Below are 26,961 nucleotides of genomic sequence, written 5' to 3'. Positions count from 1 at the left end.
AAAACCTGGAAAAAAAGATACTGCTCTTTTTTCCTTCCAGTAGCAGACTGTATTATATCTCCTAACCAGCTGGGATCTGACTGGGCCCCTCGATGCAAATTTTTAGGACCACATTGATTTTTGAATTCTCACTTCTGCCTGCTTAGATGTTTGTGGGTTTTTTAATTTAGGTGATTATTGCTGTAATTGTAATTGACCATTGAAGTGTGTCACTAGTCTTAGATATCTTGGTAATCTAACTACATGTGGTAGAGAATACTGTAAAAAAATCTGTGAAATAGTTACTAAGTCCGCCAAAAATAAAATCCAGAAGTTCTTTTGTCCATTGCTGCTCAAGGATTAAAAGCTTATATATTTCCCTTTAACTCTAAAATGTCTCTTTAGTGGAAAATTCTGTTGGTTTTCACTTGAAAATGCTCACTTATGCATATGACGATATTAAAGCTGTTTATTGTTTAAAATTTAAAAACTTTTATTTTTCAAAATATTTTTATTTTGAAAGTGTTATAAAACTAAATGTGATTAAACTTTCTAGGAAGTAAGGAGTCTTATTCTAAGAACTTTCTTGGAAAGTAATTATTTTTTTTAAACAGAGAACTTTAAGATTAATCTAACTACTCTTAAATTCATCAAAGATTATACCTGAGTATGTGCCCTACTACGATTTCATACTGACATGCTTTTATTTTAATGAAAAAAGGGAATAAATTGCCTTAAGATGTACCTTGAGGTAAACTTTTGAACAGCTTATATGTCCGTTCTGAAAGTTTGTATTTCTCCCTTCAGTAATGCAAGAAGATGGCCTCTGATGATAGATCCTCAGGGTCAAGCAAATAAATGGATAAAGAACATGGAAAAAGCCAATAGTTTGCATATAATCAAACTCAGCGACCCTCAGTTTGTTACAACACTGGAAAATTGCATTCAGTTTGGCAGTCCTGGTAGGTGAATTGCTAATGAAAGTGCAAATTACAGGAGAGCCTGGAGGGGGCACAATTAGCTAAAAAATGAAGCTCCAGTGAGTATCAAACCTCATAGTTAAGGAAAACAGCAAAAAAATTTTCTTGTTTTGAATCAAATTAGTACTATAGTAATTGAAGTAATCACCCCAGGTTATAAGTTACTTCAGCACAATATAATATTCAGTTCAGCTTTTAATTGCTTTATGAGATTTGCCATTTCTTTGTTTTCGTGTTATAATACTCTTATTTCTAAAAAGTAATGCTGGTTTTATTTGGCTTTTCAAGAGTATAAATACCAGATTGCTAGGCTGTGATCATTCACAATTCTTGTATTCTCTGTAGAATCTTTATTGCAAGTAGTCTTATTACTCTCAAATAGAAATAAATTAATGAAACACGTTGCTACAACTCCGGCTATTTTTCAGTGGCTAACTGGACTACATGTAAAGAAAATGTTTGGGGTTTTTTATTCTCCATTATTTCTTTTTTGATTTTGACAATCTCATATGCTTACAGTGAAAATTGAAGCAGACTTAGTTACCCCCCTGTGACTTCTGTGGCATGTACCATTTGGTTTGCTACTTCCCTTTTAAAAATGGTAGCCTTAAACTGCTGTTCTAAGCCATTGGCAGCAGTAATGGTGATAGCCTTTTAGTTGCTTTTTTTGCAAATTGACATAATGTTAGGAAAATAAATTAAAGGTACATTTCTTTGATTTAGTTTTTAGTCAGCTGAGCACTCTTAATAAACATTAACCATATCTCTAGATATTGCTCAATTAATGATTTTACTGTTTGCACACTGTAAATACCCATTATACATATATATTGTAAAGAACAATCAGTACTATGAATGCCTATAAAGTCCTACTAATGCTTACGTTATTTTGAAGTGCTACTGGAGAATGTTGGAGAAGAACTTGATCCTATCCTAGAGCCACTTTTGCTCAAACAGACATTTAAGCAGTCAGGGATTATATGCATGTGCCTTGGGGACTCCACTATCGAGTATGCTCCTGAATTCCGCTTTTACATTACAACTAAGTTGAGAAATCCACATTATCTTCCTGAAACATCTGTTAAGGTAAGAATTTTGAAAATGAATGTACAATTCCTGTTTTAATTTTAAAATGGTTCCTTGGCTAAAACCAGGGAAGAATTTCTGGCATTTGTTCATTCCTCCTCCCCTGCCAACATTGGAGGTATTTTTATGCTACTGGAAGACTGGTATCATCTTAGAAGTGTTGACATTTCTCATATCTAATGCTTCACCTTGCATTCTTTCGTACTGCCAAGAATTTCTTTAATTAATTATCACCCTTCCCAGTCTGTATCTCCTGATGCTATTTAGTCACCTTTCATAATAAAAAATATTTACGAGGACTTAATATCAGAGTCACCTCACATGCAAACTCTGTATTACACTTTCATATTCACAGTTTTTATCTCTAGTATAGTTAGAGACAAAAGTCTGAGAAATTCCTGGCATTGTGCCTTGATTAGAACTAAAATATATTTGTATAAATGTATATATAAATACATATATAAATATAAACATTTTTATAACTAAAATATATTTACAGATATATATTTGGTAACTATAGCTATTCTTATTTTTGTATGTTAGGACAACAAAAAGGTAGTTTCTTGCTTTGAAGAATAAAATTCGTGGGTTAGTCTTTGGAGTTGTTTGGGAGATATATTCCCTCGTTACTATTCTCTTTGAAGAACTGTTTATAGAAAAGTATTGCAAATTTGCACTTCCATTAAACATAGACCACAGTGATACACAAAACCTTGAAATCAAAACATTTTAAACTATTATGATAGTAAAATGGAACAGTACATTGTTTCAGCAATGAAGGAGAAGTGATACAGGAAAAATGGACAAAAATTAATGAAATGGAATAACTTTTGCTCATTTCAATGCACATCAAATCAGCTAGACATTGATCTTTTATCGAAGAAGGTAATTAGCTGCATGTTCAGGAAAAAGGATAAAATATGAAAGGAAGATAACATCCAAAAGTTTTATTCTTAGAGCACGTATACATTTAAAAGCTGGATGAAGGTTCTTTCCTAGGAAAAGTTTATTTAACAGACAATTAAAATCTCCTAGTTGCCAATCAACAGTCAATATGTTGTTCCTTTTTTTCCTTCCCTCAGAATATAAAGTTTCTAGAGATGACTCTTCTCTAGTCACCCATGCAGTCAGACATAAAATGTTAATTTCTCTAATGAGGAGCAGTTGCTTCATGACATGGCTGGGTATACTGCCAGCTGCACCACAGGCTGCTGAGCTACCTGAGTAAGGTGGCTCATGTACAGGGAGCAGGAGGCAGAAAAGTACTATCTAAATGCCTTGGTCTGAAGCTGGTTCTGATATCCATTGGTGAATTTGTCCCGAGGATTATTCAGGAGCTAGCTAATGAAATGAGTCCAGGGAAAACGTTAATTGGTGTGGTTAATGTATCATACTGAAATCTGATGTGCCTTACCTAGTGAAGCCTGCAAAGTGACGTTAGGTCATAGATTCACATGTATCTACACTACATAGATAAGTATTTGCAGTGAGTAGCTTTTTTTTTGTTTGTTTCTAAAATTATCGATCAAATGTTGTATAAACCACCAAAAAAAAATCAGATGATTTTCTGCACTGCTGCGGGAAAGGTGAACTTATTCCTGTCGACACATAGCAAATACTGTGTCCCTCAGGGACCAAGGAGAAACATAGCCTGTAGGCATCAGTTAGTGCTAGACCTCTGAGGTTCTAACGCCTGAGCCAGGCCACCTCCAGAGCATGGCAGCTCCCACGGGAAGCTAAGTCGTAACTGTTTATTGTTAATGTTAACTTCTTGCTTGGAGCTGAGCAGTCGTGCTTTTAGATAACCACTGGTCTTTGATTCGAGTAATGGCCTGTTATGTTGATGAAGGAAAATGCAGCCTATAGAACACCTGAAACATTAGGTCCCCCTTACGTTTTTCCATTACTGAAGTTGTTAAATAACATGAAGAAGTGGGCCATTTGTGAAATCTTACTGATTCTTAGTGTCATATAGAACTGAACCTCGTCTCAAAATTCCTGTCTGAAGGAACAGTGTGATATTCAATCTGCTCTCATTTTTTTTTTCAGTTGAGGCTTACTGTAACAAAAAATATTAGTGATGTATTTTAAGAAAGTTAAAATACTACCCCTCCTAACTTTACAAGCAAAGCTCATGAATAAAAGCCTCAAGTATTTGGACACAATTCAGGTGTTATTAGTGGCAGAAGCAGATCAAGACAATGTAACTTCACAGGTATTCCATATTCTCACTGATCACTATGTTCAAGGCAAATGTTCTTCCGAAACACAAGTCACTGATAACTGTACCCAACAAAAAATCCCAAAGAGAATCTGTAGTCACTATTACATTGATTAAAACCAGTACTTTCATCAGTCTTGATGATCGATAAGTAGATTATTTTGGTTTTGAAGTCAAACTGCATCAAACTGTTTTCTAGCCTTCTGCTGGTAATGTGTTCCTTCCCTTTCTCACATAGAATATTGTACGTTTTCATCAATTCTTCAGCAGGACTGTGTGGGTTTTTCTGGATTCATTATAAATATGTCATGGGATTGGAATTCTTTTAAACAATTTTTTTTCCCAGTCACTTATTTTCTCATGAAAAAGAGAACATGATGCTATCCTAATTCTAGGATACAAATATCCCTGTAATAACACCACAAATTGCATGTGAACGAGGCCATTAAAGAGAGAAAACATACATGGCAGAGGCAATCGTAGTTTGAAGCACAACTTTGGCATGTATGTTACCACTTCCTTTATGAAAGCCGCAAAAATGTTATGGGTGGAAAGCTTCTAAACACCGTAAACCGTGATCTGCCTGGTCTTTATCTTAATTTTTGCAAAATACTGTGCCAGCATCCCCTTTGTGCTGGGATGTTCAGCTGGAGCAATTCTGGAAAACAAACAATATCAAATTTATTTACAAAATCTGTACATTAAGTTGAATCTTCCATTCATAGAAATACTGCTTTCTCTGTGAAGGCTGCTTGATGCATGCAGGTACCAAATGGGCAATACCCCTCCTGCATGTAGATGTGCCAATTCACATTATATGGACCAATCACCTGAAGCACTGATATTCAAAGTTTCAGTGTAATTTTGAGGAACAGAAGGAAATTCTATAGGTTCTTGTCCCATCTCCTTTATGGTTAGCTTTCTGGGTTAATCTTTGAGTTAGCTTTCCAACACATCACCTTAAACCCTCAGCTAGACTTCGTTTGTCTCAGAGTTTGGTTGAGCATATTATGTGACATAATACAAACCTCATCTTGTAAATGAAGAAGCATTTTAATTGCATCTGACTGTAATTATGCTATCTTTCAAAAAAAATTTCTTCTAACAGGTAACATTACTGAACTTCATGATAACTTCAGAAGGAATGCAGGATCAGCTGCTTGGAATTGTAGTTGCAAGAGAAAGGCCAGATCTTGAAGAAGAAAAACAAGCTCTCATCCTTCAAGGGGCTGAGAATAAAAGGTATCAAGATAACTTCCCTTCCTAGGGGTAGAAGCAGGTTGTAGTTAAAGGAAATGCAATCACGGGAAATACATTTCAGAGACCAGTGTTTTGTTTGGTTTAACTGGAAGCTCAAGAGTGCTATTTTTGAAGGCCCAAACTTAGGCTTCTCTTTGGTTTTTGGGCTGATTTGGATGCATGCTCTTATTCGTGTTCCTGCCGGTTGGGCCTTTCTTCTTCTGACATGGTGTCCTGTTTCTGGGAATATGAGAGAATGTTAAAGAGCTGAATGGCAGGTTGTGTAATTACAAAATGTGACTCTTGATCCTGTCCTCTGTTTTTATGCATCCCTTCCATAATGTTGGCATGTGATTCGCTATCCTCACAAATTTTGATCAGGTTGTGTTTCAGAAATATTTTCATAGTGTACAAAGGTATCTTTCCCTGTGGGTCAAAGCACGAAATATGCAGTATTCAAAGCGGTTTGTCACTTCCTTCCTTTGCCATCCATTTTTAGCCTGAAAGTGGATAATTTATTCAGAAATTTAAGAGGATGTTCAGTAAGAAAAAAAGGTTTTGTTATGTATGTTGCATGCCATGAATAGAATCTACACGTTGTCTTGTTTTATAGAAGCTAACGGAAAACAGCTGTAACTCTCACACGTGAAAAATCTTGTATATTATTTTAGGCAGCTAAAAGAAATAGAAGACAAGATTTTAGAAGTTCTTTCAGCCTCAGAAGGAAATATTTTGGAGGATGAAACTGCTATCAAGATACTGTCTTCTTCCAAAGTTCTGGCTAATGAGATTTCTGAAAAGCAAGCTATAGCTGAAGAGACAGAAAAGAAGATTGATGCTGCTCGTATGGGCTATCGTCCTATTGCTATCCATTCGTCAATCTTGTTTTTCTCTGTTGCTGATCTAGCCAACATTGAGCCAATGTACCAGTATTCACTCATGTGGTTTATTAACCTTTTCATCATGTCTATAGATAATTCAGAACAATCAGAATCTTTACAAACAAGGTAAGAGCAATAATTCACCATTTGTAATTGGTGACATATAGCTACCTCAGAAACGCTGCAGTCATTTCTCCAAAGTGTATAGTCTCAGGCACTGCATTTAGGAAATTACTTTTTTTTTGGTACAGAACTATGTCAGATATTTTTCTGGAAAATAATTTACTCACAGTATCAAAATGGCACAGTGTATTACAAGTGCTACATATTCTAATATTTCTATGTAGTAATTGGTACCTCAAGTTGTGTGTGAAATGACAAAGTATCAGTTAGATAAGAATGGTCTACTTGCTTTGATTTTATGTTTGATGTAGTGACTTTGTATGTCTTCAAGAAGCAGACAGGAAACTTTCACGTAACTTATGAGAGAGAGTGAAGTCTTGTGACTGGGGCTCTTGGCTGTAGAGTGTGCAAGGCAGTAATTATTAACCCAATCATTTACTTTTTTTATTATTGTTTTATACTTAAGGTGTCCCTCCCTCTTCCAACTTGTTCATGAGAACAGGAGAAACTGCGAGCTTTAATGATCTGAGTTTTATTTTACATGTGATGGACCTCACAATTGTGGTCGTGTTAGGATTATTCAAAATTCAAGTGAATTATCTACACACAGATCGTTTAAAGAAAGGGTTTTTTCAGTGTTTTATTACTTCAGTTACTAAATTCTACTTAGTGGCTTTATTTCATCTTCAAATCCTGGAGTATTGCCTCTATTACTTAGCTACTTGCCTGTTCATCAAATGAGCAAAGGATGGGAGAGGGAAAGTACTCTCCCAGTTTGTATATGTAGAATTTTTCTACTTAATATTGCAAATGGCAATTTCTGAATTATTCATTACTGTCCATATTTTATTTGAATAGTGTTTAGTGTTCATTTTAGTGGCATACTGGTTATGAAGATTATTTTTTCATTAGAATTTAGTTAAGGTCTGGGCAATCTAAGTCCAGCATAACTTTTATCAAAGATGTAGCTACTGATCATTTAAGTCAGACCTTAGTATTTTGGTATCATATTTGGAACTACATTCAAGGTAGCCTTTTATCAATAAGGCAATCTGTGTTCTATAAACCTAGCTCTTTGACTTCAAATATTAATCTTTCGTATCTCAAAAAAACCCCTCCTGTATGCCTAAAATAAAGTAAGCAATAAATAATCTCATTTTGATTCAGAACCTTTCTGTCAGCACAGATAGAAAGATACGGGGCTGAATTCCAGCTGACAGTATGCATGCCCAGGGAGTGATCGCTGTAAGCCCATTTTGGTGATTTTGCCCAGTGAAGGCAGGGGGAGGCAGGCTTACGGGAGAGTCTCTGTGAACTAATTCATGTAAGACTGTTTGTCTTGGGTGATCTTCGCTAGTCAGACATTTTTTTACTACAGACTCTGTGCTGAGATTTTCAGTCATTCTTTTCTCATGCAAAACATACTTCTGCAAGGAGGAAAGTTACATTTTGTTTCATGGCCATCTTTAGGTCAGTATTTTGTGTATGAATGGTCAATATATATATATATATGTATGACGAGGAATCAGAAATGTTGAAAGGACTTAAAATGCTAATAAAGATTCAGGGGCATTTACATATTACTGTAATATTATTAAAAATGATCAGTGGTAGCTGAATGGAAGAAAATGAAAATAGATTGAAACACAAGACTGAAAAGCGTCAAACAACATAGCTTGCTCTCAATCTTGATCTTGTGCCAGAAGCTTTTCCACTTTTTAATTGTAATAGATCACACTTAGGTTTCTGAATGATCACGATGTCTGAACTGCAGGAATACCGTTCAGGTAGCTTCCTGCCAAGGGACTGGTGACCTAGGTAGTTGGAAAAAAGCCACAGCACCTCTTCACCTCTCTGTTAGTCCTTTGCAAGAAGCATTTGAAGTAGTTGTGCAAATTCAGACACTGCATTCCTAACCACCCGAATGGACTTTTCCTTATTTTGACTAGGTGTTCAAGGTATTCAAACTTAAACCTTTTTAAAACAATAGATGGCCTCCTTGCTTTGTATTTAAAGGAAACAGTTGATAATAAATCACAGCTTTAAATATATTTGTATTATAGTGTATTAAGGAAAATACTCTGTAGAATGGGAAGCATATTTCAGATAACCTTTAAAGATGGACTGTTTTGATTTTGGCCCTGGCATTTGTCTTCATAATGAATTTTAAAATTGCTGCTCTTTCTGCCCCTCCTAAAAGGGACTTCTCGCTTCCTCTGAAAATCAACCGTGTTACTAAGATGTAATAGAACTTAAATGTTTTTTATGTTCTTTTGCTCACAAAATGGTACATGCATTTAATGATTGCTTTGGGGTAATTGACCAGAGAGTGTGTTAGAACAAAGGAGATCTAAATGGTTTGTAATAGGTTGCCAGAGTGCACGCTCTTTGGAATGATGCTAATGGAAGGGTGTTCTTTTTCTGCCACTTGTAGGTTGAAGATTCTCAAGGATCATTTTACTTACTCACTTTATGTCAATGTCTGTCGCTCCCTCTTTGAAAAGGACAAGCTGCTCTTCTCTTTTTGTCTCACTGTGAATCTCCTGAAACATGAAGGATTGGTCAGTAATTAAAAACAGTTTGCAGTTTGATAAGATATATATTAAACTGCCTATACAAATTATCAATAATAGAAATAGGTAGATAGAAAAATAAGTTTATATATAATTATGTTACTTAAGCCTCAATTTTGTCGTGTTTTATTTTCATTTAAATAAGCAATTATAAGCATTGAAAAAAGATTTCCTAGAATATATATATAACAAACAAGTATGGCAAAACTGAGCTAGGTAACATTTTTTCTAAATGTTACTTAAACCAAAGCCCAGCCTCTGTTATTCTTACAGTGAACTCTGTAAAATTTTACTTATTTTATTTATCTTTTTCACTTGAGGTGCTAAATTTGTTTATTTTTGCATAAATTCCTCAAAAATCAAACACTTGTACCTACTGAATTCTATTAATTTATATTAATTCTTTACAAAATATCTTTACAGGATTTTTTGAATCATAATGAAATACATGCATTTTAACCGTATCATCTGCAAAGCAGTACTTGTGGTTGCTTGGAGTAATTTATTTTCTTTCAGTGTAATATGAGAACATTTAAAATTTTAGAAACTTTCGAAATTTTTGTATTTGGGAATACATAGACATGAATTCTTTCAAGAGCTGACAGTAATAATCATGGGACACCGTTTTTCCATTCACAGGAACTTCAACTTACAAATTCAAGCCATCAGAGAAATTCTGAGATAAAGTAGTATTGAGGAAGGAATGAGATGTGATAGACTGATATTTCCTTTCCGTATTTAGACTTGCATTATAGGAGAAGGTTGCAAAATGCTTAGTTCCCTAAAATACCTCCAGTATTTTTTCCTTCAACATTTTGGGATTTGAAGAATGGGTCTAAAAATCTCATCAGTTAACATTGTTCATTCCCCAAGTTAGTAATGCAGATGAATCCTGACATTGGCTCCTATCTTCTTCTTTTTTTTTTTGATTCCTTAAATTCATGTTTAACTGAAAACCAGACACTGAATACTTTGGAAATAAGCTTTTAGTAATTGTATAGAAACCTTTTCAACTAACGCAAGAATTCAGATAAATGTGTTGATTTCCTAGATAATGTACTAAAACCATTTGATTTTATTTATTTAGTCCTGAGAGCAGTGTTTTTCCTTGTAGATTGATGAAAATGAGTGGAAGTTTCTGTTGACTGGAGGCATAGGTTTGGACAATCCCTTTTCTAATCCATGTACCTGGCTTCCTCCAAAATCATGGGATGAAATCTGTCGACTAGAAGACTTGCCATGCTTTACAAACATTCGTGAGGATTTTATGCGACTGAAGGATGGATGGAAATTGGTATATGACAGCTTGGTATGTTTACATTCCTGATTGCATGCATTCATATGCTAATTAACACATTGTAAATATTTATTTGGGGAAAAGAAAGTGCTGTCATTTTACATGGCATGTTCTTACATATATGACTGTAAATATTTAAGCAAATGGTGTGTAGTAGTAGATTGTTGGCAATTTGTCAGGTGGCTTCTGAAGAGCAAGTCATGGTCTGAATTGAATTTGGATGTGGCAAGGTAATAGTGAAATTTGCTAAACGTAAGGCAACACTGTCCTTTGTCAGTCTATACTTTCGTTTACCATGCTTTGAGGATGGCTTATCGTGCTATTATGTAGCATGCTGCTTTCCTGGGTAAGTGTTGAAAAAACAATTATTGCCATGTAGAGAAACGAGACTGGGATTTGGAGACGTGGGATTCCCTGTTCTCACAGTGACCTGATGATCTTTGCATTAATGACTTGGTCTTTATCTAACTTCATCACTGTTTCCTTAAAATCTAAGTTCTTTAGATTAATTTTATTCCACCTTTGGGCACTTGCTTCATCTTCAATCTTACTGTTAACTCCTTTTCTAATTTTATCATATTCCCCCCTTCAGCTTCTTGATACGCAGATTCATAATCAATATGTTCATTGTCGATATGTTCATTGTAGATATACCTGCTGGACAAATATTTTTAAAAGTTATCTTTCTTTCCTGCTTGCACCATATCTGGCCATAACCACTTCCATGTTCAGATAATACTAGCCAATGAGCCACTTTTCTCGCTTCATCGTTAAATGATGAAAAATTATCACCTATATTCAGTCAAATGACCCAGGACTTCTTACCCCATTTCAAAAAGATTGTGGAAACTTTGTAAATGTCAAGGATTTAGAAATCCTTTCTTTTTTAAAAAGGGCCTTAAAGTATACAGAGAGGAAAAGAATGCTTTTTTTTTTTTGGTTGGAAATGCTATAAGCATACAGTGAGAAACATTACAGAACTCGAGCAGCTGCAGCTCCTTCAGTTGTCTGCGTTGCAGGAAACAGGCAAATAGCAGAGATAAAGCTTTCCTTGGGCATTTACAAAAAGATAGAGCACCTTAAGGGCTTCTCTGGGAAATAGGCACTTAGAAAACCAACAGAGAAATGATGGCATTTGAAAAAGAGGTTGAGGCAGGGGATTACTTCATTATGCACTTTGGGATTACAGCTTTTTAAAGTAATGCCTAATATAAATGAAAGGTGCTGACTTTCAGAAGTAAAGAGTCAAGATGTGTATGATAACTGTGTGCATTCACACAGCCAAAGTGAAATAAATACGAACTACTTTAAGCGGCATTCAATAAAATGAGATCTATAGAATCAGGTCATCAGTTACCTGGCAAAGAATCTAATAAACAGTAACACTGAAGCCAGGAACATTCAGTTACTGAGTGCTAGATCAAAAGGAATCCTATTATCTATCACGGTCCTGGCACAGAAGACTTGCTATGCCTTTTACTCGTTGTGTGAAAACATTTTCATTACCTATCTAGCTTTAATACTAGTACTTTAAGGTGAATGTACTAGAATTTTCAAAAAATGCTAGTTAATGGGTTTTGGAGAAGTTTCCTTCTTGATGGCTGGGTTTTTTTTATCACCAGTGTAGTTCTTCTCCAGTAACATGCAACCAGCTCCTTTTCTGTCTTGTGGGTGACACACAGATTTAAATGAAGGGCTGTTTCAGTCCCATATGCATGTGTGTTAAAGAGACAGGGCACAAAACCAGCATTGCTTGAGCCACTTTGTCATCAGCACTGAATATGAATGTTTTTCAAAGAAGTTTGAGATGCACTTTTCTCCTCCTACTGTTGTAGATCAGGTTGCTTCCAGAAGTAGGGAAGACCCGACTTCAACCCTCCAGTTCAAGGATTCCATGTATTTTATCTAAAGTTGTATTCAGTATCTTGGAGCAGGGACAGAAACTCACTTCTCATCTGGATGGTTGACTTAGTCTCAAAGTTACTGATACAGCTTTTCTCACGGTGAAGTCAAGAGTTTGACACAGTGGCACAACTCAATGGAGTCTTCAGTATAACCTTAACTCCTCAGCATTTCCTAATTCTCTCAGTTTCCCAGAAAACTTGCAACTTTTTAGCTAAAACCCTTCAACAGCTGCTATAGATGTAATTCTGGGGTACCTATTTCCCCCATTTATTAATATAAAAATAATGGAGCATTCTAGATTTCAGTCTGAAACTAAGTGCCCCTAGATGTTGGGGGCCAGGCTGCAGACCCTTAGCAGAACATAAGCTCCAGCATAGTTTGATTTGCTAAATCAAAGCTGCCCAGAATGCCGTTTGTGCAGGTCTGTCTGCATACCTCTGTGCCCAGCCCTCTACAACAAGCCCCAGAGGCTCCCCAGCAGAGCTGTAACACCAGTTTCCAGAAAGGCATACCTAGCTGGCACTGTACTTCAGTCTCACCAGAAATTAACATGCCACACAACAGCTGCCCTTCCCAGTCTGATAACTGCAATAACAGCTGGGTTACTCATCCAACATTTACAAACTAAGCTCTCTGCTGCATTGTTTGACTTAATTTTCCAATTCTTGTTTTCCTGCATTCAGGTGCAGCCTAACTCTTAGTTACCGTGTAATGTGATTGTCATTGATTATGTTGTTACCATTGTAACATTGAAAGCTGGCACCGTAATTCAGTTCTAACAGAAAGGAGGTGGTGAAGTACATTTTCAGGATTCCTCCACTTCATTCCTTCTCTTCTTTCTAGGGAAGGACTTTGAAATATTACCTTTTAGAGATTTAAAGATTACTTTTAACTTCTTTGCTGTAAGAAAAGCTTCTCAGATAAAAAAACCCCACAAAACACTTTAAATGTGTGTTTAAAAGCTTTAAGCATGCCAACCCCGTTTCTGTAGATTAATTAAAAAATACATCATGGTTCAATGTGTCAAGTTGAAAGATAATTTACTGTCATAGGTAATTCACAAATGCTTTAAAGAACGTTGAAATGTATATGCTTTTAGGATCCCCAGCGTGAGACTTTTCCTGCAGAGTGGCAAGACAAGTTGGGGGAGTTCCAAAGGATGCTCATCATTCGCTGCCTGAGACCTGACAAAGTACGTACGAAACTATTACCTTACTCAAAAAGGTCTGTCCATCTTTGAAACCAAAAGTATTTGCAAGTGTGTATTTCAGCCATGGTGTCTACAACAGTCTCTCATAAAGGAAAATCAGAATTAATGAGACTTTTTTTTAAAGTTTGAAATAGTTATGAAATTGTTAGGCCCTTGGTTTTTTTGGTTTTTTTTTTTTCAGTTTCACATACGCACCAAAAACCCCAGAGCTATTCCTCCTTGTGACTGTCCTTTTTTCAGTACACCTGCTATTTGTGCCTGCGTAGCTTTTTTGACAGATGTCACTATGATAAATTTTGTCTGATCCAGGAAGGTAATTTAATGGTAAGCAGGAGTTTAGATAATGTAGGTGCTCTAAAGGCAGCAATTATTGCAGACAGATCCATTTTGCTCTATGGAAAGTGTTTTGAAGCAGAACTATTCTGATTTGAGTCTGTCTAGCTGTGAGGTTTGAATGTGGCACAGATCACAAAAGGTGCTCATAGTTGGGAATCTTTATTCAAAAAAATTCAGCCTACTACAAACCAGCATATAAGTAATTTGCTTAGACATTTTTCATATATTCACAGGTTAGTGGGACTGTTAGTCCACACCTAGCCATAACAACAAAGCACATTATAAAAGGTAGGAATTAGCATAAACTGTCAGGACCTCTGCTCCAAAGAGCCTGTGAAAGGAATTCTCTACGTTTCCTCACACAACTGTTTAGCCATATATTAGTACTCAGATAACAGTATAAACATTTGTACAGGATAAAAAGGAGAAACTTTTAGAGTCAGAGTTTACATTTCACTTCTGGATTTTTTTTGCCTGGTGGTATGAGCTTTCAGAAGGATCGGCGTGGAGAGGCGCAGGCTGCGGTGGTGTATACTGATGCTTGGAGACAAAGTTATCCACAAGACGCTGCCTAGTTGCAGCGACTTCTTCTTCAAAAGAGTTTATTATGCTTCTTCCAGTTTTGCACTTAAAGCAAAGCAAAAGATTGAGACTTTCAATTGAGCAGTTTAACTATAGTTAGCTACATTCAAAACTTAGATCCTCAAAACCCCACCTGTCTGCCAGCAGTTCTAGCTTAGAAGTCTACTTCTGGCTGTGGTCAGCAGTACTGCTGTCTGGATGGTCCAGAGCAGCGTGGCAGATCCTTCAGGTGCGTGGCTCCAGGGACTCGGGATCCACCAGCCTTGCCAGTAGGGCTCAGTTCAGTGAGTACTTCTGGGAATGTCTAGCGTACTTTTAAAGTAAATTGTGAACCTACTGTTTAGCTCTATTTTATGTCACATCAGGGAGGGATCACTTACTTAAGTGATTCTCTTCTCTGTGAAGAGGTGTGAGCTCACTTCTCAGAACGCATTAGGGTATCAGTGCTTCAAGATGGCAGAGCACGTGCTGGGTCAGCCCTAGTGCAGAGCCCTCCAAGCTACTGGTGACAGTATTCTTGGAGACAAAAGGGTCTCCCCACTTGAAGCTGCTGCTTCAAGTTTTCCATATGCTGTACTTTGAAATAAAGTAATGTTATGGCCAAGACGCTTTCTGTACCTTGGAATGCTGCGCAGAATGATTTGCTGTTCAGGTTAGATAACAGTCTTCTCACTTAGTCCACCTTTTAAGATACCAGACTGTGCCCACTGCAGCACATGGTCCTATTTTTAAGTGCTTGAGTGTGTTGTATGAGGAACTTAAATACTTCACCTTGCCAGTCACCAGGTGTATTTTCAATACAGAACATTATCAGCACGGCAAAGATCTTATTTGTGCAAACCCACCAGGAAGTAAGATGCAGAACCTTTGCTGTGCCTCATCAGGGAACGTGGTGCACTTGATTCTTACATAGGGGTATATATTTTATTTATATATATAAATTTATATATATATATATATATATAGGATTAGGGGTCATATACAGAAGCACACAGAACTGAGCTGCCTCAACTAGTTGATCAAGATCAGCTGATCTGTGATATATGTCAGCACTATGGCATACATGAAATCCCAGAAGTGGGGAAGAGTAAAACTGGATAACCAAGTCATTTGAAATTGGCTTTAAAGTTTGAAAGCCCAATTAGTCTGATTTACATGTAAAACGGGACATGTGAAGCAACAACGTGGTCAAATTTTATCTTTTCGTATGTGTTGTTCATGCCTCCTGAGAGAGAGGGCAGCTCATTGTAGAGCTTCCTGCATTGACAGACTGATCATTGCACCCAAGACATTTTTTCTGCTTTAATAACCTTTCTAAAGGAAACAGGCTTTCCTTCAGAAGTGAGGCAGTGGACTACACTGAAGTGTTTGGGTGCAGATTTCTTAGCCAATAATGCACGTAAATCACTGCTTCAGAATAAGTCATGTTCTAGCCTTACACAATCACTCCTCACTGATGCTTGGAAAAGTTGAGAAATGGAAGTTCTTGTTTACGTTCTAGTTTTGAATCTTACATTAAAATTATTTGGTTAATACTTACAAGGAAAGTTCTCAGCCGTGTCATCTCCAGCGTGTAGTACTCCTCCATTGTCAGGTCATCAAAGTGCTTAGAAAGGGTTAAAAAGCCACAACTTTGACGTTTGGTGTGTTCTTCCCTGCAACAGAAATCCAGAATAAGGACATATTAAAAGCATGAAAGTTGCATTTGAGGAGATGGCATCTTGACAGGTCTCTTCAGTACTTGGGTCCATCAGTAGAAAAAAGATCATACAGAGAACATATAAAATAGATTTTATTCTCTATCTGATTACATATATCTATCTGAAACAGGCAATATCTCGGACAAGAGCTAGTTGAACCAGTGCAAGGTTACTGGGAAAGATAAACCTTCCGTTTTGTGAACTGTTACAGAGTAACTGGTAATACTACAGTGAGTAAGGTGATATCCTCAGAGAAGTTTGGAGGATACTTCAAGAACATTGTTACATCTGTGCTTACCATGGGTCATCATTTGGTTCCCAGCTCTCCAGTTCTGTCAAGCAAAAGAAACACATTGCCACGTCGGGTTCGCTTGCGTTTGGGCAGTGGACAAAGCCCGCCTTTGCCATCTGCAGGCGACAGTTTAGCAGTTAGAGCCCCGGCCAACACCCCGCTCCTGTCCACATCAGCAAGCTGTGGCTGAGAGCCCGTAAGGGCTGCCTTTCCCCACACTGTCTATCAGGCTATAAAACAAGTTTTAAGTGTGCAAGGATTGCAAGCAGGTAAATAAGCAACAAGGAACAAGGGGTAAGCTACAAGTAGTGAAGGGATTTCTGCCTAGCTGTGGCATCTACAGCCTGCCAGGTGGCTTCGTTGTGCCGGAAGGCTCTAGCAGATGCCATGCGACGAGGCATTTCAGTAGCAGTGCATGAGATCTGCTGTAGACAGGACTTTAGCATATTTTCAGAGAAAAACAATAGCATAAGACCATGGACACAGGAAACCTTCAATTGTAAGTCGCGTGAGTCAAATGCTACCTCTGACTTCTGTGTTTTCCTGTCACTTTAGAAACACACCTGGTCTGAACACTGAAGGTTTGTTTCAGTTACCAAACTCCACACCTTCTCAGATAACTCTTGCAGGGTGACTCATGTGAGATCCAGCCTGAAGTTTCATGCGTGGGGCTAAAGTAGAAGTCAGCTGGATTTTTTCTAATGCTTAAGTCAAAGCCTGCTGGGACATAAACATTAAATTTTCTAAAAATTAAGTAATTTCAACTTCTGAATTTTAATCAGTGAGCATTCTGCTACTTCATCCTTCTGGCTAGATGCATACATGCTTCTTCTAATGTAGGCTTCTTTTTTATGAGTGAAAATTTGCAATCAGATAGACTACATAATATGAAAAACTAACTTTTAAGTGCAAAGAACAAAAAGATAATTAAAAGAAGAAAAGTATCTGTATGCAATTATGTCACTAGACTAGTGAACTGAACACACAGAAGCTAGTCCTACTACAGGATTTCTGTGCAGGGAACAGGAAAATTGGAGTATTCAGCTTTTCTTCAGGCTTCGTGGAAGCTTATAATTCTTCTTGAACACAAATATACTTAATGACTCCACATTCAGGCACAGTATATAAAAAACAAGGCATAGTCAAAATCATCATTTTCAGACTTACATTTTCTGGAGTGCACTTGCAGTTCTCTGTAAAAGGCCAGTTGGTGAAGGTTTTTAAACGGTTCTCATATTCATACATATCTTTAAAATCACTCAAGAGCTTAGAAGCCGAACCAAGCTCTTTCAAGAGAGCCTCCATCTATAAAGCCTGCAATTAGTATAGCCCAGAGCCTCCCTCCTGCTCTCACATTTAAGGCATGATGTTAATTGGTGACACACTGCAGCTGTAAGAAGTTTTAAAGTTTTAAAACACAGGTGAGCTTGAGTGGGACAATCAAGACAAATGAAGCTACTGAAACTCCCCCCCCCATGTTCTGTATACTCAGTCACACTATATATTTATTAACTGAAAGTACCTGTGTTAATGCAGTATGAAAATAACAAATTTTATCATTGAAATGACAAAAGTGCGGATTATAAAACTGTAGTTACAAATACAGCAATTTTACATATAAAATTTTAAAGAATATTATACTGATTGTGACCAGAGTGTTCAATTAACATTGCTATTTGTAAACCTTTAGTGTTTCTTGGATTTCACGTTTAGAGATTAAATCTTAATACCACTTTTGTAAGTACTGTTGCATTTCTGTAAAGGGGAGGTGGATATTGTAAAATATTCTAGAGTGTGTCCAGAGATAGAATAAATGGTGATATTTAAAAAAATTATATCTGTAAGGGTTTACATGATCAAAACATACTAAGCTGTTAGTTTATGAATTGTCTCTCATTTTCGTACAGCGCCCAGTTACCTTCAGTAGGAATTTTGAACACCAGTGTGTACAACACTGCTGTACACGTCAGTTTTCTAAGCCAAGACCTTAACACCTTTGAAAGGTATTATGAGACCTGAAGTTTGAAATCCTCTCCTTAGTACAGATGGAGTAATTGCAGAAAAAGTCTGCCTTCCTGTACCAGCACATTAGTCTGTCCAGATTGGTGAGGGAAGTGAGGTTAAGGATCACCTGCATGGCACCGCCAGGTTCAGCCCTCTGCAAGCATCTTTTTTTGCCTGATTTACACATGCCAAGTCATTGAGTCTTCCACGACTGTACTTGTATCTAATTTTACATGCTTGAATACTGTCCTTGAAATTTATATTAAAATGTTTAGAGTAATACGTGTTAATTCTTACACAAAACTAGGACACTTTAATTCTATTTTTCCTTTTTTTTTTTTTTTTTTTTTTTTTTTTTAGATAATACCAATGGTGCAGGAATTTATCATTCACAACCTGGGCCATCCGTTTATTGAGCCACCTCCATTTGATTTGTCGAAAGCATTTTCTGATAGTCATTCCTGTGTACCACTGATATTTGTACTTTCTCCCGGTGCCGACCCCATGGCAGCCCTTCTGAAGTTTGCTGATGATCAGGTATTTCAGTATCTCCAAACTTCTAAAATATGATGCTTGTGTGTGCATGCATGTGTTTGAATGAAGCAAAGAACTTTATTTCAGTAAAAGCTGAAATGCTGAAGTAAGTTCAAAAACCTGGTTTTAATTGCCCAACACCATGTAAAAATTGCTCTCATCTTCTCTTTAACACAAAGCACTAATTAATGCAAGTGGATTGGTTTTAGGAACGAATAATTTGCCTGTTGTTCATAAGAAATTGTATGTTAAATGTTTTTGGCATTTTTTAGAATGTTGTGTTGTCATGATGTATTTAATTAGTTTGTGTGATCTCAAATGAAAAATGGAAAAGCGGAACAAAAGCATAGTGAATGAGTTAAACAGTCATTGTAAGGAATCTTACCTGAAAATGGTATTTTTTTCCTAACAGGCATTATATGTAATGTATTACTTAATTATAAACACTGTGGTAACAGGACCTTCGGATCTCGGGTGGCATTTATACCTCAGAATTCAAGTACGGATTTTTGTTGGCTTTGACTGTCATTATTATGGTATTTAAACCAAAAAATTCCTAACAGCCTAAATCAGTTATGCAGAAGAGTACTGTTCTAATACTAGAACGTTGCTGTTTTCTGGCAAGATGTTTTTCTTGCATTGCCTGGTGGTTATTTTGCCAGAAGCCTGTGCTGTTGAGAATGCCAGACATGCTTCAAGGCTCCAGCCACCAAGCTTCCCACGTATCGAGCATTTTGTAGTCTGTTCCGGACTGTTTCCAGGGGTATTTCGAAACTGTCAGAATTTTCCAGTTCCAGATGAAATGGATGCGTAGTCGGAGCTTTTCACTGGAAGATACGTAAGAGGTTTTAGTCAACTGGAATGACTTAAAAAAAAGACTTAAACTGTATTTTGAAAATATACTGTACATGAACTAGTTCAAATATACATATAGATGTGAACTCTCACACCAGAAGGTTTAGTGTGTTCAGGCAATGTTATTGTTACCTGTAACTTCTTTCTGTGTGCAGGGATACGGTGGCACAAAGCTTAGCGCTCTGTCACTCGGTCAAGGCCAAGGCCCCATAGCCATGAAGATGATCGAGAAGGCAGTAAAGGAAGGAACCTGGGTGGTTCTGCAAAATTGCCATCTAGCAAGTTCATGGATGCCAATACTGGAAAGAGTCTGTGAGGTAAACATAAGTGTTTTCTTCTTCTGATAAATACTTTTGAAGGCACATCTGACCATACAAGTGACTGAAATAGCATGCATGGTGGGGATTCCCATTAGAGAAGGGAAATCATCACTCGCTGATCCTGTCATTGTCCTTCTGCCTGCTGGACTAGGGTGCTCGCAGGCGCGGTGGGTCTGCCCCGTTCCCCGCCTGGGAAATCCCAGCCGCTCCAACAGGCTCTGCAGGCTGAGAGCTTTGGTACATCCAGTGCTGCGGAAAAGCAGTATGCTAAGGAGTTCTACTCTTGAACAGCCACAGGTTTCCGAAGAGGCACTAGCATATATTTAATTCCTTTGTTCCCCCTTTGTTAAATTTTAACACATTTCTGCTGTGTCCATATTGTCACTGTAGCCCTTCCCGGAACAGCTGAATGACAGTAAGTGCCGTCAGTGGGCAAAGTATTCATCCCATTGCTCTTGTGGTGGAGAGCTTGGCCTTGGTTTTGTTCATATATTCCACAAACATGCACAAAGAAGACAAATTTTAGTTAAAAATACTGAAGTCTTGAGTAAAAGTAAACCAGCTGTAGAATGGCAGTTGTTCATAATTGTGACTTTCACTATAATCACATGAAAGCATCTAAGAAATTAAATGTTGCAGTGGTATGTTTTCCCACTTACTTAAGAAATGCTTTAATTATAACACTTGTGGTGTATATTAATCTACTGTGTCTTCCTGTTGTGTGGTTTTGTATGTGTTTATTTTAGGAGCTAAACCCTGACACAACACACCCGGATTTCCGACTCTGGCTCACCAGTTACCCGTCTGCCACCTTCCCCGTGTCCGTGCTGCAGCACGGGGTGAAGATGACTAATGAAGCACCGAAAGGGTTACGGGCCAATATCACCCGCTCGTACCTGATGGACCCGATATCCGATCCTGACTTTTTCAACAGCTGCAGAAAACCCGTTAGTAATGTTGTGTTGTAGCTTTGTAAATCAGTTATAAGCAGACCCTGATGACTCTGTGTGCAGGCCTGAGGGGGAGGGAATCTTCCCAGTTAAATAGGTGTCTTCCACTGCAGTGAAACTGGTTTTGATTACTGGCAATAGTGAAGTAAATATAATTTTTATTTTATTGCTAGTCTCCTACTTCTCAATTGAGATTTTGTGATATGGCATTAATACTACAGTTCTCTAGTTTAAAAAAGAAGTAAGACTGGGAAAAACTTTTATTTTTAAAGCTACTCTTTTCATAGTTAGATGTCTGTTTGCAAGCATATTTTACTTTATTTTTCTATAATTAATGTAGTTTTTCTAAATGAGGTCATATACTTAGTACTTTGCTAAATGGTCTCAATCGAAAAACAAAAATTCCTACCACCTGAAGGGTTTTTTTTAAATACCTGAAATCCATCTTGATAATGAGGGGGGGGGACGACGACACCTAAACAAAACCTCCAAAACAGAAACATTGTGTGAACAATGTTTTATAATACAATAATACAATAGTGTAAAAAAATATTCATAGGTACACGGTCTCATACAACATAGTTTTGTGTGTCATGCATATTAGTCACATATAAATGAGTATATAACTTCAAAAATGGAATTGTTTTGAGGGTTCACATGGGTTTAAGAGACTAGAAGTGATGCTTACGACAATCTGATGACTGGCTGCTGAAGGCTTTTCTGTATCAAGCAGCTGCCCCTGACTCATAACCAGTAGAGCAGGAGGTGCTGGGTGTTGAGTGACTCAAAGAGCTGCTGTGCAGGATGTGAGAAAAAGTGAAATGGTTTAAGGTAGCCATGAGTTATTAATGGTGTTGCATTTACGTTGAAGGCTGAGTTCAAGGCATTGCTGTACGGCCTCTGCTTCTTCCACGCGCTGGTGCAAGAGAGGCGGAATTTTGGGCCCTTGGGGTGGAACATTCCGTACCAGTTCAATGAGACCGACCTGCGCATCAGCGTGCAGCAGCTGCACGTCTTCCTTGATCAATACGAGGTACAGCAGCCTCTCAGTGCTCACCAGTCCTGTTCCAGGACAGTGCGTGTGCCAACGCAGGCCGAGTGCTGCCACTGGGGCCAGTGAATTAGAAACCAAGATCTACTTGCAATACTGCTAACCACATTCATTTTAAGTAGTTAATATACCATGTATATGTAATGTGTGCGTGTGTGTGGATACATAGAACAGTATATAACTAATGTGGGAACTTTCAAATCAAAATTTCAAAGTGCTGCCGTGCCAAACAGAGCAGCGTTAGTTCCATATAGTCGCCTTTTTGTTGGAGTCTTACCCTGTCTCTAGGCGGGAGCTGTGGATTCAGCTCTTGGGGCTGTTACTGCAAGCTGTACAAACCAGTACTAAACCCCTGAGTGCTCACTGTGAGTTACCCAGCGACAGGGGCAACGCTAGACCTGCACTGCTGCAGATTAGTAACAACCTGGATCTGTTTGAGTAGACGGGCAGGTGATGTTCCCTTCCCTGTTAGCAGAGCTGGGCAGTGCTTCATTGCAGCCTCTGGAGCTGCTGGCAGTACACACCGCTTCTTCGTGTTCCAGCTTCCTAAGCAACCCACTGGAGCCAGAATCTGTTAAAAGTTACGGCTGGGGGCAGGAAGAGGGTGTCTTCAGACCACTGCCAGCCTGGAGTGGTTGTGGTTATCGCTGTGGTTAATCGTAAATTGTCATTCAGCATGAGAAAGCAACATCATGAAGCTGGGGGGTTTCTTTCTCTGCTGGAGAGTGAAGCGGGGGGTGAGGGGGATGCCCTCCCATTGTATGACCAGAGCTTATGAGCTAAAGGTAGTGCCTAGCAGGCAGGGAAGCATTTTTTTTTTTTTTTAACTAAAAGATATTATCTTGTGCATCGTAAACAGCTTTCTTGGTACTTGTTTCAACTGGTTTGCTTTGTCCCAGTTTGCAGTGTATCACCCACTCTTGCCCTGACTTCCTGTAAATAATTTATCTCTTCTCACTCATTAGAATTTGTTCCATTTGTGCACCTAAGAGGAGTCCAGCTTCTCCCAACTGCAAGAGTTTAAGCATTTTTTATTTAATTGTCTAAAAAAAAAAAAAAAAATGAGCACAGTTATGGCCCTGTATCAGCATACTTTTATTTTAGAAATATGTATAGCCAAACAAGTAGACATACTTTTGAAAAAGCTTGTGCTCAGGGAGCTCCAGCTGCATTACTAGGGAAATTTTTGGTACTATTATTCTTCAAAAGAAGCAATGCTGGGTGGCTTGATTAATCATTAAAGTGTTTGAAGATCAGGAGATCAGTGATAGAAGCACGAAGTAGCAGAAATAAATAACAGCTTTTGAACTTTGCAGTGAGAATTCTGGATGACTAAGTGACAATGGTAGCCACCATGGCTGGCCAGAGGCGTGCTGGGCTGCCGCTCAGGTCGTTCTCTTGCTTTTTTTCAGGAGGTGCCGTATGATGCTCTTTGCTACATGATTGGAGAATGCAATTACGGTGGCAGAGTCACTGATGACTGGGATCGGCGTACGCTCCGTAGTGTTCTAAACATGTTCTTTTCCTCGGAAATCATTACAAATGTAGATTATAAATTTGATCCAAGTGGCCTTTATTTTGCTCCTCCTGAAGGAGATGTAAGTATCCCAGAACAACAGAGTTACCATGGCTTAGGTTTTTAAAAATAGTTCTATCTTTACTGGCATTGCTATGTGCCTCAGCGCTTACTGCTGTCACTGCTCGCTTTTGTGGCTCAATCTCACGTTCTATTAGGACTTGTTTCAGTGACTCCTAAGAAATGGAAATGATGTAAAAAACCCACCCCAAATGCCACTAACTACATTGACTTTGCTGGGTGAGTCAGCACATTAGGGGACAATAAAGGAGAAACCGCCTGCCGAAATCCAAAGCATTATAAATAGGCATAGCAGGGTTAGTTGAAGATCATCCTGAGGGAGGCAGAAATGCCATAGTGATCAGCTTAATTTATCATACGGGAGAGTTACGCAAGGAGAGTTCTGCCAGCAGTGCGCCTTCAGGCACCTGGCAGGCGGTGGGCCTAGAAAGGGGCTGCAGCCCCTGGGTATCTTATTTTGTAAGAGAATTTTCAACAGCTGTCAGAATTTTTGTCATAAATTATTTAAACAAAGCCAATCCCAATTTGAGGTGAGAGGATGGACCAAAGGAACTGGTGAGGCACAGTCCGCCCCTGTATTTCCTGCCATACCTCAGTGTCACACCGTATTTGTCACCTGAGGAAAGTTTGTGGTGGCTTTGGGACACAGCTTGCAGCCGGGATGCGCTCTTTGGCCGTTCCTGCATCTCCTTTGAAGTCTAGAGTATTATTTTTTCTTCTTTTCAGTACCAAAGCTATATTGAATATACAAAGACACTTCCACTGAATCCTTCCCCGGAGATATTTGGAATGAACGCAAATGCTGATATTACCAAGGATCAGTCAGAAACGCAACTGTTATTTGATACCATTCTTCTTACACAGGTATGTAAAGAGTAAAAGTTACACACCGTCTTACCATAACTTTCTACTCTATCCCTGCTTTAGTATGTCCAGGTTTTTACTGTACCTTATTTTGTTATATGTCCATTCTGGTGAAACGACTCTTCCACGTAAGAATCTTAAAAGGCTCTTTGGGGTTTGTATTTTTCCTGACTGGCTTCCTAAGGAAACAGCTCCTGTGATCCTATAGTCAGTTTGTGTATCTTCACTCCACCCCAGCTTTTAACAGTTTTCAACTTCCGGACCAGTCTGAGTCCAGTCTGTAAGCCAGGTACAATCCAGGGATACCAGAGTTCCTGTAAACTTCGTGGGGAAAATGAAGAGCTGAATATAGAGAACAAGAGGGACATGGAGGGACAGTGAGACAGAACTCGGCACTGCTCTGTGCCATTTCCCAGCACCTGGCCAGCCAGTGGCACTGACGGGTACATCAGGGGTGGGGGAGAAAGACTAGTTTACTGTGGAAGCAGGGTTTCAGCAAAAAACATTGAGGACACAAATCTGTAGGAAACCAGATCTTGTTAATGCTAAGCTAATAACTTCTTGCATTAATGCAGGAAATTTGGAAACAAATCAGTTTGTCACAGGGTAGGTGTTGGAACTGTAATGATCTTCTAACCAACAGCTTTAGAACAGCTCTGATGTCCTGCATTTTAACTACTCACTCTCCTAAGGCCTCTTTCTTTTTTGGCTCTCTCTAGTCTCAGGCATCTGGTGGTGGTGTAAAATCCACTGATGAAGTTGTCCATGAAGTCACAAGTGACATCCTGAGCAAACTTCCTCCAGATTTTGACATTGAAGCAGCAATGAGAAGATACCCAACCATTTATACTCAAAGCATGAATACCGTGCTTGTCCAGGAGATGGGACGCTTTAACAAGCTCCTGCAGACAATACGGGACTCCTGTGTTAACATCCAGAAAGCAACAAAGGTGAGCTGAGGTAACCTTTATTTAAATCACGTACCTAGAACCTGGACTCAAGTCTCTGAGCTGTCAGTGCAAGTTCCTGAAGTCTGATTCAGGTCAGCCAGACACTTCAGAGAATCCAGATTCCAAACTGATTTATTGATCTGCATCTTAAAACTCACAGGAGTACAATGGAATATAAAGGTACTGCTGTGCCTACTGCAGGGAAACCACACCAGAAAGTTTATAACCGCAGATTTGCTAGCAAGGAAGACGAGCGTAACTAGGTTGGTTTGTGCCTCACTGGCGTGAAAGCCTGAAGCACCCGACACAGTTTACGGGTGAGAGCAGGTCCCCCTCGCACCTCAAACAGCACGTTCCTGCCAGTGAGGATTCCCGTTCAGGTATCACAGTCTCAAGTCAGTGTTTGTTCATGGTAGGGATCAAAAGGTACAGCTGCACAGAAAAAAGCAGGAAAAAAACTCAGGTTTGGCCGTTTTTAATTTCTCTCTATTGCAGCTTAAGGATGACAAGGTATTTTAAAAAAATTAACAACAACAACAAAAAAAAAACAACTACCAAAAAACCCCACGAACATCACTCCTCTCCCCATTAAAGCCACACTGCAAGCTGAACGGTCTGCCAGTTTAGAATGAGGCACCTGCAGCGATGTCACAGATTTTTGAGGGAACTCTAAGTAAGAGCGAGCACTTGCAGTTAGTTAGCGCAGCTCACAAGCGCTCCGGGAAGACCGTGTTTCTGAGGAAGGGGGGCAAGGCAGAATTTTCCTTATGGGCAGTTTTCTCCCAAAGAGGCCACGGACCTTTCCCTGACCAGTCTAGTGCCTGCCTACCGATCAGGCAGAAGAGCCCAGTAACTCGTTAGGAAATCCATTGTGGCCGTTATTCCTGTTTTCAGTGTTGCTCCTGCCAAAAAGTTTATAACGTCTGTTGGACAGAGCGCTACGTTGATTTTTAATCATTAAAGCAAGCCTGTTGCACAAAGTATTTCGACATCTTCCTTTCCAAAATTTCTTTTAGGGGCTAGTAGTGATGTCTGCTGAACTGGAAGAAGTGGTTAACAGCATTCTGAAAGGCAAAATTCCAGGACTGTGGATGAGTAAGTCTTACCCAAGCCTCAAGCCTCTGGGCAGCTATGTGACCGACTTCCTTAACCGACTGAAGTTCTTACAGGTGAGCACGCCCTATTTGCACGGATTTGTTCAATGCCGCGTATTATTTTTGCCTATTGATGTCAGGCGACATCTCCACAAGGGGACGGACACACACGCGTGCGTGCACACACATCCCCACACCCCCTCCCCTCCCCCTCTTCCACTGAGCCGCTGACAGGTGAGTGCAGTTCATGGGCACCCCCGTCCCGTCCGGCCGTTCCCCGGCATTGTGCCGCGTACCCTGCGCCCCGCAGAGCTCCAGCACGTCAGTAATACTGCATG

The 26,961-nt window shown here is 38.8% G+C and overlaps 2 protein-coding genes across 2 annotated transcripts in view; one reads left to right on the top strand and one right to left on the bottom strand.

Annotated features, from left to right (window-relative positions):
- The window catches only part of DNAH7 (dynein axonemal heavy chain 7), a 113,655-nt gene that overhangs the window by 81,001 nt on the left and 5,693 nt on the right, over positions 1 to 26,961 (top strand). The window contains exons 47-61 of the mRNA XM_037398557.1: positions 787 to 941; positions 1,855 to 2,045; positions 5,375 to 5,508; positions 6,177 to 6,512; positions 8,944 to 9,070; positions 10,197 to 10,391; positions 13,384 to 13,476; positions 18,769 to 18,945; positions 19,953 to 20,114; positions 20,864 to 21,064; positions 21,939 to 22,100; positions 23,531 to 23,716; positions 24,442 to 24,579; positions 25,299 to 25,529; positions 26,546 to 26,698. Of these exons, the coding sequence (XP_037254454.1) occupies positions 787 to 941; positions 1,855 to 2,045; positions 5,375 to 5,508; positions 6,177 to 6,512; positions 8,944 to 9,070; positions 10,197 to 10,391; positions 13,384 to 13,476; positions 18,769 to 18,945; positions 19,953 to 20,114; positions 20,864 to 21,064; positions 21,939 to 22,100; positions 23,531 to 23,716; positions 24,442 to 24,579; positions 25,299 to 25,529; positions 26,546 to 26,698 (2,641 nt within the window). The remainder of the gene's footprint in view (positions 1 to 786; positions 942 to 1,854; positions 2,046 to 5,374; positions 5,509 to 6,176; positions 6,513 to 8,943; positions 9,071 to 10,196; positions 10,392 to 13,383; positions 13,477 to 18,768; positions 18,946 to 19,952; positions 20,115 to 20,863; positions 21,065 to 21,938; positions 22,101 to 23,530; positions 23,717 to 24,441; positions 24,580 to 25,298; positions 25,530 to 26,545; positions 26,699 to 26,961) is intronic.
- Positions 14,284 to 17,709, bottom strand: LOC119152839 (baculoviral IAP repeat-containing protein 5.1-like). Its single transcript, XM_037398556.1, has 4 exons — positions 17,572 to 17,709; positions 16,411 to 16,520; positions 15,953 to 16,067; positions 14,284 to 14,457 (listed from the first exon to the last, which is right to left on the bottom strand). The coding sequence occupies exons 1-4, from the start codon at positions 17,707 to 17,709 to the stop codon at positions 14,284 to 14,286; spliced, it is 537 nt and encodes a 178-aa protein (XP_037254453.1).

This window comes from Falco rusticolus, chromosome 8 (assembly GCF_015220075.1).
Source record: "Falco rusticolus isolate bFalRus1 chromosome 8, bFalRus1.pri, whole genome shotgun sequence".
In the NCBI taxonomy this organism is placed as follows: Eukaryota; Metazoa; Chordata; class Aves; order Falconiformes; family Falconidae; genus Falco; species Falco rusticolus.
The sequence above is the reverse complement of the archived record's forward strand: the minus strand, read 5'-3'. Positions and strand labels throughout refer to the sequence as shown.